A 17,384-nucleotide genomic window follows, 5' to 3' on the forward strand; every position below is an offset into this window, starting at 1 on the left:
ATTTGCTATTTTATGCATGTCCATATGTTACCAAAACGCCAATTCAAACACCGCTCTACATCGTTCCCATCCTCAATCCCCTCATCCCACTCGCCATAGCCGGAACCATATGCCCGGCAATTGGTGGTGCCCCTCCTTTTGCAAACAAAAGCACATACCTCACCATGACCGCCGACTGATCGGTGATAACATGAATTCCTGGCGAAACACTCTTCCCATTCCCCACAGCCTCACATCCGAGCAGCATCCTCATATTATGTAGTTTACTGTTCTTCCAACTAAGCGCGGCAGCCGAGTACGTAAACGACATTGCGGGATCTTCGGCAAGATAGATACCGTTACCGTAAGCCGCGCCAGTGCGTTGGAGGGATGTGCCTGAGCAAGTTCTCAGTCCATGAGTGAGGATAGCAGGGAGACGGGAGAGAGTTGTGCCATGGAAGAGGACGGTGGACTTTGGGCTGGAGTTCGGGCTCGACTTTGAAAGTGTAGACATGAAGGCACTTTCTACCGTTGGACTGGCGTTCGCGAGCACGAATTGATGGGTACCGTGGGGTAGATTGGGAATCTTGCATAGTCCTATTGCAGTGGCTAGGAAGCCTCGGAATTGCACACAGGCCCAGGATATCAGCAACTCGGCGTCTTTGTGGTGAGAACGTAAGAAGAAGACGGGACTGGCAGTGTCTCGAATCATGGCGAGAGATGGAAGACTGTTCAAAATGGATTTGACGAGTTCGTTGCCGCGGATTGGACAACCTGGGAGGAGTTCAGGTTTCGAGTCCATTGCTGCTGCGTATACGGCCGAGAGGAGCAAGTCGACGGCGAAAGGATCGATTTTGATTTCTGGGATGCGTACGTGGAGGGGGAGGAGGTACCAAAGTCTCGCGCAGGAGAGAAGATTGCATGGTGTTGAGCGTCGTAGCTGCGCGTTTGAAGCCTTGTGTGATATTCCGCATGAAATGCACAGGTGACCTAGCTCTGACATGCTCTTCTTGATGAGGCTGTGCAGGTCTGCAATAGGCGTATGTCCCGATTTCAGCTGCCTGTAGAGGATACGGTTCAACTGATACAAATAAGCCGTCTCCACGGACTTGCATATCGGAAAGTTTGGTGCCTTGAGACTTTTTGAGCAGTTAAACGGTAAGTGCTCCAAAGTGCCAAGATTAGGGTCGTTGTCGTAATGGAAGCAAAACGACGTAGCTGTTTCATCGCTGTCGTCCAGCAGAAGCCGTAGCAGAAGCGTGTTCGCTGCGTCCGGGATACCCATCGCACCTCGCTGTATGTTCGTATGCGCTGGCAGCGGAAAACTGATCTCAACTTCATTTTCGCTGACCCTTTCGACGACATCGATCACTCCAGCTGGTAGTTCCAACAACTCTATGTCTAGAGCGTTATCGGCAGGAAATCCCAGCTGCTCAAGAAGCGCAGATGTACCCTTCGGGTCCTTCTTCTTCAGCGCCTCTTGCAGAGCTTCCAGTCGTTCTGCCTCCTCGGTGATTTGTCTTTCGATTTCACCCCAAAACGCAACCGCTTCTTTAAGCTTCTGCTCAGGTATGGCAGACGTGTACGTCTCGATCTCTAGGAGCTCCGCAATGGACTGGATCAAAGCCATACCTTTGTTGTCAAAGAGCGCGTTTTGTATATACCCTGCGAGCATGACTTCCACCACAGAGAGCGGAATGTTGCGTTTTTGAGTAGGTATTTCATCCAATGCTGAGTCAGAAGTAGAGGGCTTGTTCAAAGCGACTGGAAGCGACGAATCCCCGGGCCTTCTCGATGCCACCTTACTGATGACATTTCGTTTCGCTGAACTTGGACGTTGCTTGGATTCGCTGTCGTCTGGCAAACCAGGGATATCCAGAAACCCATGCTTAGCATTCCACATCTTCAGACAGACCTCTTCGACCTCGTGCGGAGCATTCAGTAGGTTAAATGCACTGTCCGCAAGTTCCCAGTTGTTTTTTGTTTCGATAGAAAGCTTTTCCACAACTTTTTGCATCAAAGCTTCCACCGGCTTGCCCTCCACCTCTTGCAAACTCTCTAGTATGCTTACAAGATTCTTGCTCCAGATCTCTTCACCAGACAGAAGGTGTCGTACAGCACTCGAGTCATTTCCAACTTGAGCCTCTAGCCTCTTGATCGTGCCTTCGTACCGTGTTATTCGCGTTTTCCAACTCAACAGCCGTGGTTGCAGTATGGCTGGGTACTTGTCAGTGGCGGAACTTGGGTACGAGAAACCTGTAAAGAGAGCCTCAATATCGTGCATGAAAGACAACCACTCCGAGGCCCTCATCGATTTTAACGTGTGTTCCAATAAACTCCTCTGGATCAGGTCTTGAGACTGAGTATCTGTCTCGAGCCACTTGTACAGTACATCCTTCCAGCAACGTGTTGAGGTTTTCATCCTATTCAATAACCGTACGAAGGCCACTATGGATTCGTTCCGCTCTTTGTCTATCCGCCGCATGATGTACAAGGCATCTCTACAGAAAGTGTCATGTGGGATTGACTCATAAGGCGATGCGATCTCAACAAGACACCTAAATAGGAGGACATGGTCACTACCTAGGCTCTTCGAGACGTGTAGCGCGAGCGATCGTCTGTCTTCGTCGATACTAGGCCCTGATGTAAGTTTCCATACGTCGAGCATCAGTTCTATTGTGCGTTGAGAAACATAATCGAGCAGGCCTGGTTTCTCGAACATGTGGAGACAGTGTTCTTCGATTCTATCTTCTAGAGGATGTCGCGCTGTGTCGAGTTTAGCGTCTGGCTCATTGGGATTGGTTCTGTCATGTTGATTGTTCTGCTTCGCCACTTGATTCTTGGATTGCTGAGAGAACTCGGTTTGTGCAGCAAGGTAAATCGCGATGACAGTTTCGAACTCTTCTATTGAGGGCAGCACATCCAGGTCAAATTCATCCTCGTTTCCGCGCAGCCAAAATTCGGTCTTCGACTCCCTGACTGTGATACAAAATTCATGGAGTTCGAGAGCAAGTGGCGTCCAGTCCAGGTTCTGTTTGATATAGATTTGTACCGCAGCCCGACACTCTCCAATACAATTTCGGATACCGCGCAAAAGCCATGGTTGGAGGAGTATCTCACACAGGCTTTTGGCTGATGGCTTGTCAAGACTGCGAACGAGATGCTGAAGTGCTGTGAAGTGTCGCCCTCCAACGTCATCCTTCTCGGTGTAAATCTCTCGAACCGCGTTGTAGATGTCGTTCTCGGGCGTATATGGAACCCAGCAAGCTGCCTCGAAAAGATCGAGAGCTTCCTTCGAGACTGGTCGGATGATGACCAGTGCGGTGAAAAGATTGAACATACTGTCTTGACTTGCATCGCTACCCATTCCAGCTGTCACAATATCTAAGGCCCCTGACAATCTCTCAAGTAATTCATGGAGACCATCTCTTGTGTGATCAGGAACCTCGATTACTAGGCTCTTGTATTTCACCAATTTTCTTTCCGCATTATACCGATTCACCAATCCTTCTGCCAGGGTGCGACACTGTCCGGTGAGGATATCAGGGCCATCAAGCGCCGCCAAGTTCACAATGACAGCCATGCTAGCACTGCCCATACCACAAAAGCGTGCAATACGTTTAGAGTGTGGTCTCCAGTTCGCCCAAACGCGCCATTCTGGAAACTCTGAATCTAGAAGCTGCTCCGGTGATAAACGTTCAAGTATTGTTGCAGCAGGCCCAGTCCTTGTCAGCTCCATCATCCATGCCACAGCCGCGTATGCGGCAGTCCACTGACATCTCAGTCTCATACCCTCTAGCTGGGCTGCAAAATCCATTATCGCTCTTCGCGTCAAGGTGGCGAATTCGGGCACGCTTCCCATATTCGGCGTGCTAAACTCCCTGAGCACCTTACTTACGCCCTGTAGATACCTTCCCGCTGGAGAAGACCCATAGTTCGAAAAGGGTAGAAGTTTACGTGCCCAGAGCGCTTCGAGGTCTGTGACCGATGCTGGGTTCCCATGATTCGCAGCAATGAGACTTTGCAGCCACGTCTCCAAGCCCCAATAGCTTCCCTGCGTTACATTGAGGTCAACGTGCAATAGTGCTCTGAGTCTTGCGCTCCCCGTAGTCATGAAAGGAGCTGCAGCTGCAATAGCGACGTCTCTTGCCTCATGGGTATCGATCAAGATTATCAGACGCGTGTCGATGTCTGTCTGGTCGATTTTGCCTTTTTTCTTGAGATATGTGTCGGTGTGTTGATAGAGGAAGACATAAGGAAATCTTGCGTCGGATGGATGTAGAGTATCTATGCAGGCGTCAATACTCTGATGCCATTCTTCGCAGTGTTTGGCTTTATTGAAGAATATGGTATTCTTCAGCGGAATGTTCTTTTTTGTCCAAGGTACGCGGAACCGTTTGTTGGCTGGTCGCTCGGTCGTTCTGGGCAGGAAGACAACGTCCATCTTTGCAACGCCCTACAGTTCGGCCTCGAGGTACCAATTGGTGGTGACTAGTTGTCGTGGTTGGTACGTGAATAGGAAATGGAGCTTGGAGAATAGCTTACGGTTCAGTTCGTCGACAGTAAAAGGCGCTGCAGGTGCAGAGATTCTTGGGGTAAAACGTGAAACGAAGTCGCATATGCCAACCACCAGTATATTTGAAGAAACAAGAGCACTAGAACGATTTGACAAAACTGAGATCAAGAACTTTACACCAGACAAGTTACTTCAAATCTATGCATCAGCCTGCCCTCTTCTCAGCCTGGAGAAGAAAGTGATATGTGCTCTTAGAGCTTTCAACAACGGGAAACAATAGCCGTAATAGAAAAACAAGACTATTGCGGTCATGCGATATGCTATGGTCTCAGCCTCTCACCTCTGGAAGTATCATTGACCTCATTGACAACGCAATATGTGTGCAAGGCATTGTCTTCCTCGCATCTCAGATATGCAAACTAAGCTAGTTATGGCCTGAGGTTGACACAGTGCGACTGCGCACAAGGCTGAGCCAGAGTGGCGCACAGATGGTAACTTACCGACTTCCAGAAGCAGCTAGTGCAATGTCGATCGTGAAAACTAGACAGCCGTTAGCGAACGATTCGCGATGGCACAGGACCGGTAATCAAGCCCTGTAGACGTGGGACAAGGTGGGACAGTTGGTGGGGTAGTCAGTGGGGTAGAAGACTGCCTTGTGGTGCCTTGTGGCGGTAGCATTCAGTGTACATAAACGAAGCATACATATTACTGGTACCGACTGAGACTAAGATGCCGTTATGTACCAATCATGTTGCCATGACCTAAAACATGCCATGAGTTCAGGCAGACTGCTGCAAGCCGAATCTTGTCTTACCACACTAACGAACGTGTCCCAATGAAACTCTTCCAAAGGAAGACCGCGATACCAAACGCACAGCTGCAGTTACGGACAAGGCAGTTTCAGCTACGCCTTCGCGACATCTCTTCCCTAAGCGTAGATCCAGCTGTAGCTCCATGCAATACTTCCGAACCAAGACATCACATCGCTACGCATTTTTCCGCATCTGACGGCGCCACCCCACGATTCTGGCGTAGGTAAGCAGCTGCCTGCTTGATGAAGTCACCCGTTTTGTGGAAGCAGACGCGATTGCCCTTAGCATCGCGTACAGCCTCTCCGATGCTGAAGTCATAGGCCTGACCGGTGTGGCTATCCCTCGCAGGGCACTTGAAGCCATCAACGGCTTGTTGTTCACGATCGGGTACTGCTCGTATTAGCTAGGGTTCAAGGTTGAAGTGTGAGAGAGAAATAGGTCGTCGTACATGTTGCTATGTACGCGAGGAACTCGTCGACTGCTTTTCGGCTTGGCAGTGTATCGCTAGTTTGGTCTTCAAGAAGGATTTTGCAGAGTTTATCCATTTCTTCGATAGTTCTCGGACGCACACCTTTGGATAACTCGTGTTGTTCGACTGCGAGGGCAGCAAGGTCTTTGCCGAGGGGATGTGTACATATGCCCTTGACGTCCTTGGGCGTGAACATTTCTTTGCTTAGAGGATTCCTCATCACACCTTTTCCGACGGTGATGGCTTGTACTAGCTCCTCCATATCCCATGCGTAGTTGTCCTCTGTAACATAGAAGTTTGCTCTAGTTATATCCTTGACCTCGTCGCCCAGCATCGTTTCAGTATTGACGTAGTTTCTTTCAAGGTTCTCGTGTTCAATGTGCATGAGTGCGAGTTCGCCGTGTATCTTTAGATTGTCTGGTAAGGCGGACTCTATCGCCTGCTTGCGCTTTACGAGGGCGTCCCGAACGGTATCAGCACTTGCGCCAGAGGGCTTCCCGTAGGGCGTACGGACCCATCTCATGGTATCCTCTAAGTCGGTAATGATCAGACTGGTTGCCTCATTGGAATGATCTTTGACAGTACGCGCTACTGATCGAGCACTGCCTGGTAGGCCCGTTTTGACGGTTGAGCGACCTCCATTCCCCTCTACGATGGCCTGAATCTTGACCGTACGACTGGATTGGGGAGTTCCTGCCTTCTTTTGGAGCGCTTGCAGATTTAGCAAGTCAGCTAGAATGTAGGTAGCCTTTGCACGTAAAGCCCTATATCCTGTAGTAAGGTCTTGTCGTGCAGCGTCCAGATCGCCGTCCAGCTCAACTGTCGGAGTCTCGTGCTTCTTCGTCGTCGTCGGCAGTTTTGGTACCGTTTTTTTCTTGTATTGGCCAGCCTTGGGATCCCACTCAAGCTGGTCGGGTGCAGGCTTTGATATTCTCTTTTTCTCTGGCGCTGGAGCGTCAGATTTCTTCTCAAGCATCTGCAGAAATGCCTTGACGTCTAAGTCTCCTGGGGCCAGGCTCTTCAACTCTTTGGTGTTATCCATAGCGGCCTCCAACCATCCAACTGAGATGTAGTGTTCAACGAGAAGCTTTCTGGCTCCTATAGCTGGCGGGTGTCGCGACATTTCTTCCATGAGCTCACCTATGAGGGCCATATCCGGGTCGCCCGATGCAGTAGTGCCTGTTGTTGAAGCCATCTATGGCTGTCGCGATATGTATATCACACTGAGAGGTCGACCGCTTTCATATACCGTATGTATGCACGAGAATCGTAAAATCGATTAGCACGACAGGTCGTCAGGCTGCACGGTCGTGTCAGAATATGTGGAGAAAAGATGAAGTGAAAAATGTGGTCTGCCAGGCCGTGGTGAGTACAAATCGCGCAGTGAAGGTGAACCCCCGATAGTCAGTCCTAATTGTTCATCGAAATGCATTAGTTGGAGAACAAGGTGGACAGCCACAAGGCTACCACAAGGCTGTATTGTAACATAGGACCAGCAGGATCGGCGGCCAGTTAGATCTCGCATGAGTCTAAAGTTGGTGACCGGTAGCAGAGATGTTGAGAGTGGTGGGCTGCAGCCTTGGAGGCGGTGCAGAAGCTGCGGTCGGCTGGCTGATACGGACGCCATCCCCTCTACAACTGACCTGACATGGCTTATCACAGTGAGTGTGAGGATGACCAGTAGAATACAGCAGAGTGTAACGACGACAAGCCAAACGAATGCAAAGAGGTTCGCGGTATGCTAAGCTAGTTATCGGAATTCGGATCCATCGTCTCCGAGCCGAGGCTTGCGACAATTTCTACACCATAATGTGACAACATCCTATCACGCGCTCGCTATATTGCCCATCCGTTCTTTCCTTGTATATATCAGTCGCTCTTCGCTATCCTTCCGGCCGACATGCGCACTATGGCGCTACTTGTCGTGGCGGGCGCAGCTATCGCAGCGTTCGCATCGCAACCTACTCTACGAAATAGCATCATCATGCACACAGTGAAGATGTTACAATGGACAGGATACGACAAACCAGGTGGAGTATGGAGGATCCTTGCGATCCTTCTAGCGCTGGTGAACCTGAAGAACCTGCCAGGTGTATGGCATGTACGTCTCCCTCTCCATCATCTACTCCCACCTCTGTACAAAGAACTCAAGCTAATACGAACATGCATACAGTTACGTTTCTTCCGCGCTCTCTTCTACCAGATTTACCTGCAACCAACCCCGATCCCCCCTCACGCGCTCTTCCATCCAGTCATAACCTCATCCCGCACCACCCTCCTCGAAACCGACTACAATTTACACAAGTCCAACAGTACATATTTCAGTGATATGGACATTAGCCGCACACATCTATTCACTGCATTGATACGTAACGGTATCAAGAAAAATAGCCGCCTATATGGTGCGAAGAAAACCGCCCTGAATGGAGCGATAGGCGCCACAGAAGGCACCAGAGGTGGTCATCTCATTGCGTTAGGAGGTGTGAGCTGTCTGTTTAAGAGGGAGATCAAGCCATATGTCAAGTATGAGATGTGGACGCGATTACTATGTTGGGACCAAAAATGGTTCTATTTAGTTACGCATCTTGTGAAACCTGGACATAATCATGCGAAGCAGTGGAGTTTGCAGCCTTGGAGAAAAGATGAACGGACCAAAGGAGAAAAGGAGCATGACGACAAAGAACTGCTCAATGCAGTTTACGCAACCGCCATCGCGAAATATGTCACGAAGCGCGGACGCATTACTGTGCCACCTGAGGTTGTGTTGGCTGATGCGGGTATGGTGCCGCAGAAACCTGAGGGATGGGTGTATCAAGCGAAACGCAAACCAACCTCCAAAGCAGCCGACAATAATGTGACTCCCAACCTTCGACCAGAGCCAGTTGATGGAACTGAGTGGAATTGGGACATCATCGAAGCAGAACGTCGCCGGGGCTTGGTGGTTGCACAGAAATTCGCTGAGATGGATGGCATGCATGGTTTTTTCGATGGGGGGAAGGACGGCGTGATGGGTGAGTATGTTGATTTACTGTTCTAGACGACGAATATATGTAGATATGGATATACCCTAGACTTGGGAGTGGGAGAAGATATGGGCGTTGTCGGCTATCTACACACACTGTTCCCTTCAAGTTTTAGCAAAGTAATAGTGGGCAGGAGTTCACCATTCAACAACCAAAGCTATAAGAGTTCTTTTGCCAAACACACTAAAAACTGGCAATGAGCGCACAAAACGGTATATCCACAAAGGTGGGGTTGATAGAAGAACACGAAACTGACGCGTCGCGATCGCGGTACATGCTTTGCTTAGTCAGTCGCGTATCTGATCAGCCATCTTTTCCGTCTTGTTTCCCCTCTCCTTTATTCTGCGGTACTCATTTGGCTGGACACTGATACGACTCGAGACTACCAAAAAATACCTTAGGACATAAGAATTTGAACATATTGGTCGGCGACAACCATGCCCAGTTCATAATTCCTTCTACCAGTGTCAGAACAATACATGGCAACCTAAGTTCTGGGAGAAATCGGCAAACACAACGCGACTTCCGAACGAGGATCAACTCTTTCGATAAGCAAGCACATAGATCATATTCTCTACCTGTATCAACTCGTTCTGAGAAACCTGTGTTGGCTACGATAACGGTCCTGCACCTGCCAAACGTGTCCACGCGAACAGCGGACTACAAGAAGATTTAGCAAGCGATCTAGGCAAATTCTCCTCATCGTGCAACTAAGCACATCGCTGACATTAGTAAAATGCGAGGACAATAACGATGGTCCGACACGCAACCATCGAACCATGTCAGTACTACATGTACGAGAACGATGGATTTGGAGCCAGGTATACCTTTATTTGAATCTCCAATCTATTGACAATTCGAAGGCAAAGTCACTGTCATCATTCTTCAAAGGCTTCGTTTTGTCAACATTGAGATAAGGGATTTCTGCCGATCAAGCAGATTCAAAAAAACAACGAAAAGACCTCCGCGGTTCACAGAAGGCTCGTCGTAAAAGAAGTACGCTATCAACCATCCCATGACAAACGACCCTCGACGGAGGCAACACTACTGAAGTCTCTAAAGCTACGCTCCAAGCCCCGAGCCAGCCTACCTCACTTGTGCTATTGCCTCTACTTGTACTAGATGAGTGGACGAGATCAAAGGATATGCACTTTGAGTTTGAGAAGACTGCTTCCGGATAACGCAGTACGAGCCTTACAGTGTGTTTGCGGTGGTATGACATTCGCTTTTGCGATAGGAAACAATTTCATATGCAGGAGCTCCGAAGAGTCGCCCTTTGGCGTGTCTGCCCTTACTCGACCATTCAGAGAGGCAGAATTCCCTCCGGAGTTGTCAATATATTGTATATGGATATTGACAAACAAGCTTCACCGGCTCGGGCTTTTCTGTTCAAAAGGTCGTGCACGCAGTGAACGAGAGTAATATCGAAAAGGTTACCTTGCCGTTTGTTGGCAAATCGTCATCACTGATTTTTAAGGACCAAAATATGAAGACTGCATCCGAGGGCGCATTGTACAACTCTGACACCCGTCGGTATGTTTGATGAGCTGACCTATTCATCAGCAACCCCCAGGCTTTTCAACCAACAACGGCCAAGCTTGTATTGCTGCCTCTCATCTCTTCATCCAGTCCAGTATCGCCAACGAATTCGGTGAGAAACTCAAAGCTCATTTCGAAGGCTCAGCTATCACAATGGGTGACCACAGTGACCATCGACCATCGACTATACTCGGCCATCCAGTAGACAAAAAAACAACTGGGAATCTGTTGAGCTTCATTGAAACAGATAATTCTGAGTTCACCTTTTCATCGGCAGTCAAGAAATGTTGTTTTCTCGTTCTTCCTCCTTTCTCTTTCTTTTCGTCTCAATGCTTAGTTCGTCTATCCATATCGACATGGAATCAAAGCATAGCAAGTACAAGTACGATGTCAAATCGAGAAAACTGCTGGTATGTTTATTCTGACATTGTATGTCTACAATATCAACACAGCTTACGCCGTTCAGTGTTGTAGAACGCAAGCATCCCAACACTCCTTGGATAGGCGATACCCTCGTAGCCCTAGCACAACTCAATGTTATAGTCTGTGATCCAAGAGAGTTTGGAAGATGGGAAAGCTTGGGACTTAATTTGAGGCACAATGGCTATATATATCCATGCCCTGGGTCGACCACGTTGCGGTGAAGGTGGAGCAGGACTTACGGACATGTTTGCCAAGCTTCTCGTTCGAGTCTCGACGCATTGAATACACCGAGTTGCTTTGAAGCCCTCTTTTCCATACTTTGAGCACCATCGTCACGTTCAGCTAACTTGGACGCTCGCAAGATCATAGGTTTAGGGGGGACACTACCTTCATGAAGCAGCCTGCATGCCAGTGAGTCCTACTACTCCATGGCGCGCTCGTTCTCCGTCAATACCAAGATTCACAGTCGCCAGAAAGAGAGCAGAGCAGTAGAGCTCACATATCAGGTACAACAAACTGTCTCTGGGCATGTTTTTGGACGACAGTTCTTTAAGTATGCCCAATCCAATTCATCGCACAAAGGACTCGTATCTTACCTCAACATGCAATACAGAGGTACCAAACTTACGCTTTTTCCATAGTTGATAAATATCATCACCGTATACGAGAACACAACAAAAAGAATTCGCCGATGTCTCTGAGACCATGTACTAAAAAGCTGGAATGAGTACCTACGCGATGTAGTAATCCCCAGAGAAAACGACGCTGTGAACATAACGCAGTGCAACGTGAGCTGTATGATCTCGAATCCTTAATCAACAATAGACTAGGTCATCCCATCCAAGGTCATTGTTTTGGGTATTTCAAGTAAGTCCAAGACACCGGCGAATCATGCCGAAATCGGAACATCTCCAGGCGATGCATACTTGCTAACAAGGGACTCGGCTTCATCTTTTCGCCGAAATGTTACCCTATCCTTGACTTCTGGTTTATCACATCGGACAAATGATTGTGAAAGCACCGAGAGACAGGCCGTCAAACACCGTGACGTCACGCGCCAAACGCTGAGCGCCACTCACTCTCCATCACCAACCATGCCCTCCACCAAATACCGTCCCGCGATAGATGACATCAGACGGGAACCACCACGCGTCAGAGGTCCGCGGCGAAGTGGGATACTAGGTTGTGTGTACGCGACGTCTGCTTGCGTCTCTGCGCATCGCTTATCAGAGCGTTGTAGATCAGACGTCATGCAGATTGACATGGAGGCAGATAAGCAGTAACAACACGATCTTGACAGCACGTCCATACGAAATGCCTAAAGCGATCGACGTCCGAGGATGCAGACCAGGAGCGCCATGACATACGAAAGGCGGAGAAGTGACATGCGAAACACTTCTCGTCTACCAGACATGAACATGTACCGTTCGTTCAAACGCCCCCACCACGTGAAAACCCGATCGGTGGCAAGGAGCAAATGTCCAAAGCACGTAATCTGTCTTATGACCATGGAGAGTTATTCCCGTACCAGGTCTACCTGCCTGCATACTTCTCGCTTCGGCTCACCTTACATACAAAATCCCACACTCAACACGACGCGATCCATGCATCCAACCCCAGTCCCCCGATCCCCCACGACTGCAAAGCACACGCTAGTATCTGCAGATAGACAAACACGCAGTAGGCGCAAGCGACTAGGAGCCAAAGGTCGCCACTAATGCGTGCCTCCCGAGGCCTGGCTCCGCCGCACACGGCGCGCTGCACGCTGGCTGCATGCATGCAATGCAATGCATGCAAGTCCGTATCCAACGAGCGGGGAGCAAGCTCAGCGAGCTGCTTGTTCTTTACCCCGCCTTTGTCGTTGGATAGCATCACCACCACGTCAAAAGCTCAAGTCTGCAGCTATCATAGTGGGACATGGCCAATCATAATGCTCCTTGCCAGTGTGAGCATACGAGATAGAGTTCGACACGTGCAAGCTTGTTCACGCAAAACACCCGTGAATCCGGCCGGACGCGAGATTATCAATATAACCGGTATGACTATGCGTATTGGTTGAGTCCGTTGTAGGTGCCTTGAGAAATCGAAGATAGTGGCTTGTCGCGAGTAGATAGGTAGCGTTTTCAGCGTCTAACAACGGCTATAAGCAGAGATATGGGAAATGAGTGAGCTAAGATTCATTTCAACAAAGTAAATAGGAAAATTGAGCACACATCGAACAATGTGCAGAAGTACATATTTTCATTTCACGCAAAATGGTCAAGATTGTTTTAACATGTAGATGAATTTATGCTTGATGGTATACATGAATGCTAGAAAGACAGCGATTAATTAAAGCCTTCCGCAGAAGGCAGGCCATTCAAGCCGTTCACAGATATACAACCACACATTCCCTTAAGAAATCCCCTATGCAAACGCCCATAGTACACGCTTAATCCTCATCATCATCCTCGATGGCGCGAGGAGCAATAACGTACCGTGTGGTACCAGTGTGCTTGTCGGTACCGTGCTCGAGCGAAAGCTTGCTGAGAGCAGCGATCATGTTCTCGATGGCGGGGTTCTTGCGGTTACGGTCCTTGCGACCGAGGCTGTCGAGCCATGGGATCTGGTTAAGACCGTAGTAGACGATGGCGATGATGATTGTGACACCAATGGAGTAGGCCCAGATGACAACGACGGTGACAATGTCAACCCATCCATCCTCACGGAAGTTACCGTGGGTAGGGGGGTTGGTCTGGTAAGGTGCACCGGACATCCAGCCGAAGACGCAGAAGATGGTAGCAAGGGCGTCGACACCGAGAATAGCAGCGACAAGCTGGAAAGACGGCAGAGTCTTGCCACCACGGGTGACAAAGATGAGCCAGTTCTCGGTAAGAGCGACCTCAAGGAAGAGAATGGGCTGGATAGCACCGAAGTTCTGGATGACACCACCGTTGGGCAGGAAGAGAGTACCACGGATAACCCATGTACCGAGAGCGAGCAAGAGACCGAGGATGACAGAGATGAACCAAATCTTGGGCAGTTGCCACTCGACAGGACGTTGCTCAGAATGAGCGTTGTCGTAAGCGACAGCGACGGTGGCCAAATCAGCGAACAAAGCCAAGAAGACAATGAGCTCAGCGCGGATAGTCTCGTTAAGGATGATCATGGTGGTAACAAGGTAAACCTCCAAGTGCAAGCAAAGGGCGATACGGTACTGGATGTACGCCTTCATACGCTGGAAAATCTGGCGAGCAGTCTTGATGGCCAAGACGATCGTGGACAGACCAGGGGCAAGGAAGACGATATCGGCGGCAGCCTGAGCAGCCTCAGTGGAACCTTCGACAGCGATACCGCAATCGGACTTCTTGAGGGAAGGAGCATCGTTGACACCATCACCAGTCATGGCAGTCAAGTGACCACGCTGTTGCAGCATTTCGACGACCTGGTACTTGTGCTCGGGGAAGACTTCAGCGAAACCATCAGCGCGCTCAACGAGATCGTGCTGAGTAGTACCGGTAAGACCACCGTGGATAAGCTTGGTAGAGTTGTAGACCTTGGTTCCGAGAGCCAGCATCTTGCAAGTCTCCTTGGCGATAGCAATAGCGTCACCAGTCAACATCTTGACGGGAACACCGAGCTGCTGAGCCTCAATGATAGTCTGGGCGGTATCCTCACGAGGGGGGTCGAACATGGAAAGGAGACCGAGAAGGATCCAGTCACCGTCGTTCTTCTGGTAAGCAACACCGAGGGATCGGAAACCACGACGAGCGAACTCGGCGGCCTTCTCCTTGTAGAGGGTAGCAGTGATCTCATCGCAGTTGGCGAGGTTGACAATAGCCTTGGGGGCACCCTTAGCACAGACGTACTTGTCGCCGCCCATGTGGCAAACAGCAGTGATACGCTTGGAAACGGGGTCGAAAGGTGTGAACTTCTCGGTCTTCCAGCCCATGTTGAGAATCTCACGGGCCTTGGGGTAACGCCTGATGGTCAAGATGGTAACCTTGTCGATGGGGTCGAGAGACTTGAGATTGTGCGAAGAGGCGAGAGCAGCGACGGCCATCATCCAGTTGACATCCTGTCCCTCAGCGACGTAGGGCTCGCGGAGAGAAAGCTGGTTAGCAGTGAGAGTACCGGTCTTGTCAGAGCAGAGAACATCGACACCAGCGAGGGACTCGATGGCGGTGAGCTTCTGGACGATAGCCTTCTGCTCAGCGAGGTAGGCGGCACCGACGGCGAGGGTGGTGGTGGTGACAACGGGCAGACCGACGGGAACACCAACAATGAACATGATCAAAGCGTAGTGGAGAAGAGTGACCGACTTGTCAGTTCCCTCGCGGGCAGTGGCGATAGGAATGTTACGGAAGAAACCACCGATCCAGGCGAGGAGGATGAAGAACATGACCAAGACGAGAAGCGCTGTACCGATGGAGTTCATGATAGCCTTGAAATGACCTTGGTCCTTAGCGCCCTGAACGAGGGTAGCAGTGCGACCGACGAAGGAGTGCTTAGCCGTGGCGACGATGATACCGTAGGCCTTGCCGCGCTTGCAACCAGTGGTGTAGTAGGCAATTTCTCCCATGTACTTCTCGACGGCAAGGGATTCACCGGTGATGGCAGATTGATCGGTAGCAACAAGGGAGTGACCTTGGGTGATTGGGTTCTCCTCATCGAACTTCTCCTCATCCGCGTCGTCGTCCTTCTCGTCATCAGGGTCGGCATCATGGAACTTGTCTTCGGCCTTGAGCTTCAGGTACAGTTCGAAGTCCTCAGGGTGATCGTAGTCGCAGATAATACGGACATCTCCGGGCACGGTCTGACCTTCCTCAATGACGACGATGTCACCGGGGACGAGCTCACGGGCGAGAATGGTTTGTTGCTGGTTGTCACGGACGACGGTCGCCTTCATGGCGATGTCACCCTTCAAACTGGCGACGACATCGGCAGCTTGCTTCTCCTGGTACCAACCGACGAGGGCGTTGAGCAGCAAGATACCGCAGATGACACCGAAATCGACCCAATCCTGAAGACCGGCGGCGAGAAGGGCAGCAATTTCCATGACTGGTTCAAGTTAGCGAGGCCCTTACATCATTGAGCACAGACATGCATACCATAGAGGACGGGACCGGTGAAGTAGCCGAGAAACTGTTTGAGCAAGTTGGTCTTCTCGCTAGAGATTTCGTTGCTTCCATAGCGCTTGCGGCGGGTTTCGACTTCGTGGGAGCTGAGACCAGTGCGAAGCTCAGTGTTGACATCTGAATTGCGAGTTAGCTATGATCTTCTCCATGTTGTGATGAGTCTCGATTGGCTCTGCAGGCGGGTGGATTCGCGGAGATTGGTGCGGCACACTAGAGCGTTCGCGGCTCATTGGCCCCACCGTACCTGCCGCGCAGGAAAGCTCAAGGGTGGTAGCTTGCGCTTGGACCACTTGGCCAGCCACCAATGTCGATGCGAGCTCAACAAAGCCAGACTGGCGATGACGAAGGAGCTGCATCGCGTCGTGCCGCGAGCCATTGAGATCGTGATAGGAGGAGGAAATACATACACTCGTCAGGAACTTCGGCAGCGCTCTCAATCGGGACGGAAGAAGCAGTTGCAGAACCGGATTTCCAGAACTGCCAGAAGGCCTTCTTCTTCGCCGATGGCTCAGCGTGAGGGTTGACTCTCGCGTCGCGGTAGAACAGAATGTACTTCTGCAGGGCGGTGTACTCGTCCATGCCCTCGAACTCGGTCATGCTGACGATGGACTTTTGACGCTCTGCGGCCGAGCTGGCACGTCGCCCGCGCTCGACATCGTCGGTGGGCGCCATGTTGTCGATATTAAAAGGATGCTAATAGGGGTCGATGGGGTATTATAAGGCGGGCATGCACAGAGAAGGCTCCACGCGACCAGACGATATGGTTGAGGTGGTGTCGGGGTCGAGCAAGCTCAGCAAAGGTATCAGCGAGCAAGGCCTCCTCTGTGAAGAAGAGAAGAGCAGGAGCGAGCGCACAATATATCTCACGGGCGCCCCAACAATCAGCCGAAGATCCGACGGGTTAGCAGAGTTTTCCCTGGTCGAATTGGATTGTCGTGATAGGCCACCCAGCTAAGGTAAGGTTGAATCTCCGGCCTCGTCGATTTTGCGTGAGGGATTTAAGTGTTATGATGAAAGACTAGTGACGGTAGCGCTGCGCTAGCCAGATTGGAACGCGACGAGGTTGGCGGCTCTTCCCTGCTCAACGCCTGGCTTACCTCACGGTGCGGCGCGATCTGGGAGCGTGCCAGTGGTCGACGCATTGCCTGCGATTGCGACCTCTGGCTCGTCCAATAGTGGGTAGATTCTGCACGGCAGAGACGGGCGTGTGGTTACCGCGACCGCTCTTCAACACCGCGACGCTGAATGGCCACAAAATCGCGATCAAGTGTGGGATAGCGCGTTTCTGCTGCATATCCCGGCTTATGACGTTGCCTCTAGCGGCCAATATCTCCACCGCCCTACCTCTGCTGCACGGCACCTTACTCGGGATAGCTCGCAGCCAGTGGCCCCCATGCATCAAGCTTCTGAACACAACAAGAGGATGAAAGCTTCGCAACTTGGCCGCATCGCGCTCTCTCAAAGCGCGAGGCATTTTCGAGCAGACCGCGTCCGAGACGTGAGCAG

The 17,384-nt window shown here is 50.6% G+C and overlaps 8 protein-coding genes across 8 annotated transcripts; 2 read left to right on the top strand and 6 right to left on the bottom strand.

Annotated features, from left to right (window-relative positions):
* Positions 1-49: 49 nt before the first annotated feature.
* P153DRAFT_423391 (uncharacterized protein) lies at positions 50-3,319 on the bottom strand (the record flags this gene model as incomplete). The annotated part of the gene is made up of 1 exon (XM_033672424.1): positions 50-3,319. The coding sequence occupies one exon, from the start codon at positions 3,317-3,319 to the stop codon at positions 56-58; it is 3,264 nt and encodes a 1,087-aa protein (XP_033523352.1). The 3' UTR covers positions 50-55.
* A 267-nt stretch (positions 3,320-3,586) lies between these two features.
* Positions 3,587-4,423, bottom strand: P153DRAFT_264659 (uncharacterized protein; the record flags this gene model as incomplete). Its single annotated transcript, XM_033662856.1, has 1 exon — positions 3,587-4,423. A coding segment is annotated over one exon (837 nt), but the record flags the coding sequence as incomplete, so codon positions are not given.
* A 660-nt stretch (positions 4,424-5,083) lies between these two features.
* P153DRAFT_403885 (uncharacterized protein) lies at positions 5,084-6,971 on the bottom strand (the record flags this gene model as incomplete). The annotated part of the gene is made up of 2 exons (XM_033671989.1): positions 5,084-5,700; positions 5,756-6,971. 2 exons carry the CDS (start codon positions 6,969-6,971, stop codon positions 5,474-5,476), a joined length of 1,443 nt encoding a protein of 480 aa, XP_033523354.1. The 3' UTR covers positions 5,084-5,473.
* A 476-nt stretch (positions 6,972-7,447) lies between these two features.
* On the top strand, positions 7,448-9,182 carry P153DRAFT_341349 (uncharacterized protein). The gene is made up of 2 exons (XM_033665919.1): positions 7,448-7,877; positions 7,950-9,182. The coding sequence occupies exons 1-2, from the start codon at positions 7,677-7,679 to the stop codon at positions 8,811-8,813; spliced, it is 1,065 nt and encodes a 354-aa protein (XP_033523355.1). The 5' UTR covers positions 7,448-7,676; the 3' UTR covers positions 8,814-9,182.
* Positions 9,183-9,718: 536 nt separating this feature from the next.
* Positions 9,719-10,356, top strand: P153DRAFT_29141 (uncharacterized protein). The gene is made up of 2 exons (XM_033663768.1): positions 9,719-9,795; positions 9,862-10,356. Exon 2 carries the CDS (start codon positions 9,922-9,924, stop codon positions 10,219-10,221), a length of 300 nt encoding a protein of 99 aa, XP_033523356.1. The 5' UTR covers positions 9,719-9,795; positions 9,862-9,921; the 3' UTR covers positions 10,222-10,356.
* A 1,509-nt stretch (positions 10,357-11,865) lies between these two features.
* On the bottom strand, positions 11,866-12,967 carry P153DRAFT_367261 (uncharacterized protein). Its single transcript, XM_033668228.1, has one exon. It carries the CDS (start codon positions 12,631-12,633, stop codon positions 12,349-12,351), a length of 285 nt encoding a protein of 94 aa, XP_033523357.1. The 5' UTR covers positions 12,634-12,967; the 3' UTR covers positions 11,866-12,348.
* Positions 12,968-13,121: 154 nt separating this feature from the next.
* P153DRAFT_317457 (plasma membrane ATPase) lies at positions 13,122-16,857 on the bottom strand. The gene is made up of 3 exons (XM_033665023.1): positions 16,286-16,857; positions 15,852-15,995; positions 13,122-15,801 (listed from the first exon to the last, which is right to left on the bottom strand). Exons 1-3 carry the CDS (start codon positions 16,548-16,550, stop codon positions 13,193-13,195), a joined length of 3,018 nt encoding a protein of 1,005 aa, XP_033523358.1. The 5' UTR covers positions 16,551-16,857; the 3' UTR covers positions 13,122-13,192.
* A 114-nt stretch (positions 16,858-16,971) lies between these two features.
* P153DRAFT_386167 (uncharacterized protein) lies at positions 16,972-17,352 on the bottom strand (the record flags this gene model as incomplete). The annotated part of the gene is made up of 1 exon (XM_033670503.1): positions 16,972-17,352. The coding sequence occupies one exon, from the start codon at positions 17,350-17,352 to the stop codon at positions 16,972-16,974; it is 381 nt and encodes a 126-aa protein (XP_033523359.1).
* Positions 17,353-17,384: the final 32 nt, after the last annotated feature.

The sequence above is a fragment of the Dothidotthia symphoricarpi genome (assembly GCF_010015815.1).
Source record: "Dothidotthia symphoricarpi CBS 119687 unplaced genomic scaffold P153scaffold_11, whole genome shotgun sequence".
Lineage (NCBI taxonomy): Eukaryota > Fungi > Ascomycota > Dothideomycetes > Pleosporales > Dothidotthiaceae > Dothidotthia > Dothidotthia symphoricarpi.

Bases quoted from the DNA above. Each gene is read 5' to 3' on its own strand.
- P153DRAFT_317457 (XM_033665023.1), bottom strand. From the start codon at position 16,550: ATGGCGCCCACCGACGATGTCGAGCGCGGGCGACGTGCCAGCTCGGCC. The intron at 15,996-16,285 runs GTATGTATTTCC...CTCGCAATTCAG, and splicing joins TGCCGAAGTTCCTGACGAGT to ATGTCAACACTGAGCTTCGC. The intron at 15,802-15,851 runs GTATGCATGTCT...AACTTGAACCAG, and splicing joins CACCGGTCCCGTCCTCTATG to TCATGGAAATTGCTGCCCTT.
- P153DRAFT_341349 (XM_033665919.1), top strand. From the start codon at position 7,677: ATGCGCACTATGGCGCTACTTGTCGTGGCGGGCGCAGCTATCGCAGCG. The intron at 7,878-7,949 runs GTACGTCTCCCT...ACATGCATACAG, and splicing joins ACCTGCCAGGTGTATGGCAT to TTACGTTTCTTCCGCGCTCT.
- P153DRAFT_367261 (XM_033668228.1), bottom strand. From the start codon at position 12,633: ATGCTATCCAACGACAAAGGCGGGGTAAAGAACAAGCAGCTCGCTGAG.
- P153DRAFT_29141 (XM_033663768.1), top strand. From the start codon at position 9,922: ATGAGTGGACGAGATCAAAGGATATGCACTTTGAGTTTGAGAAGACTG.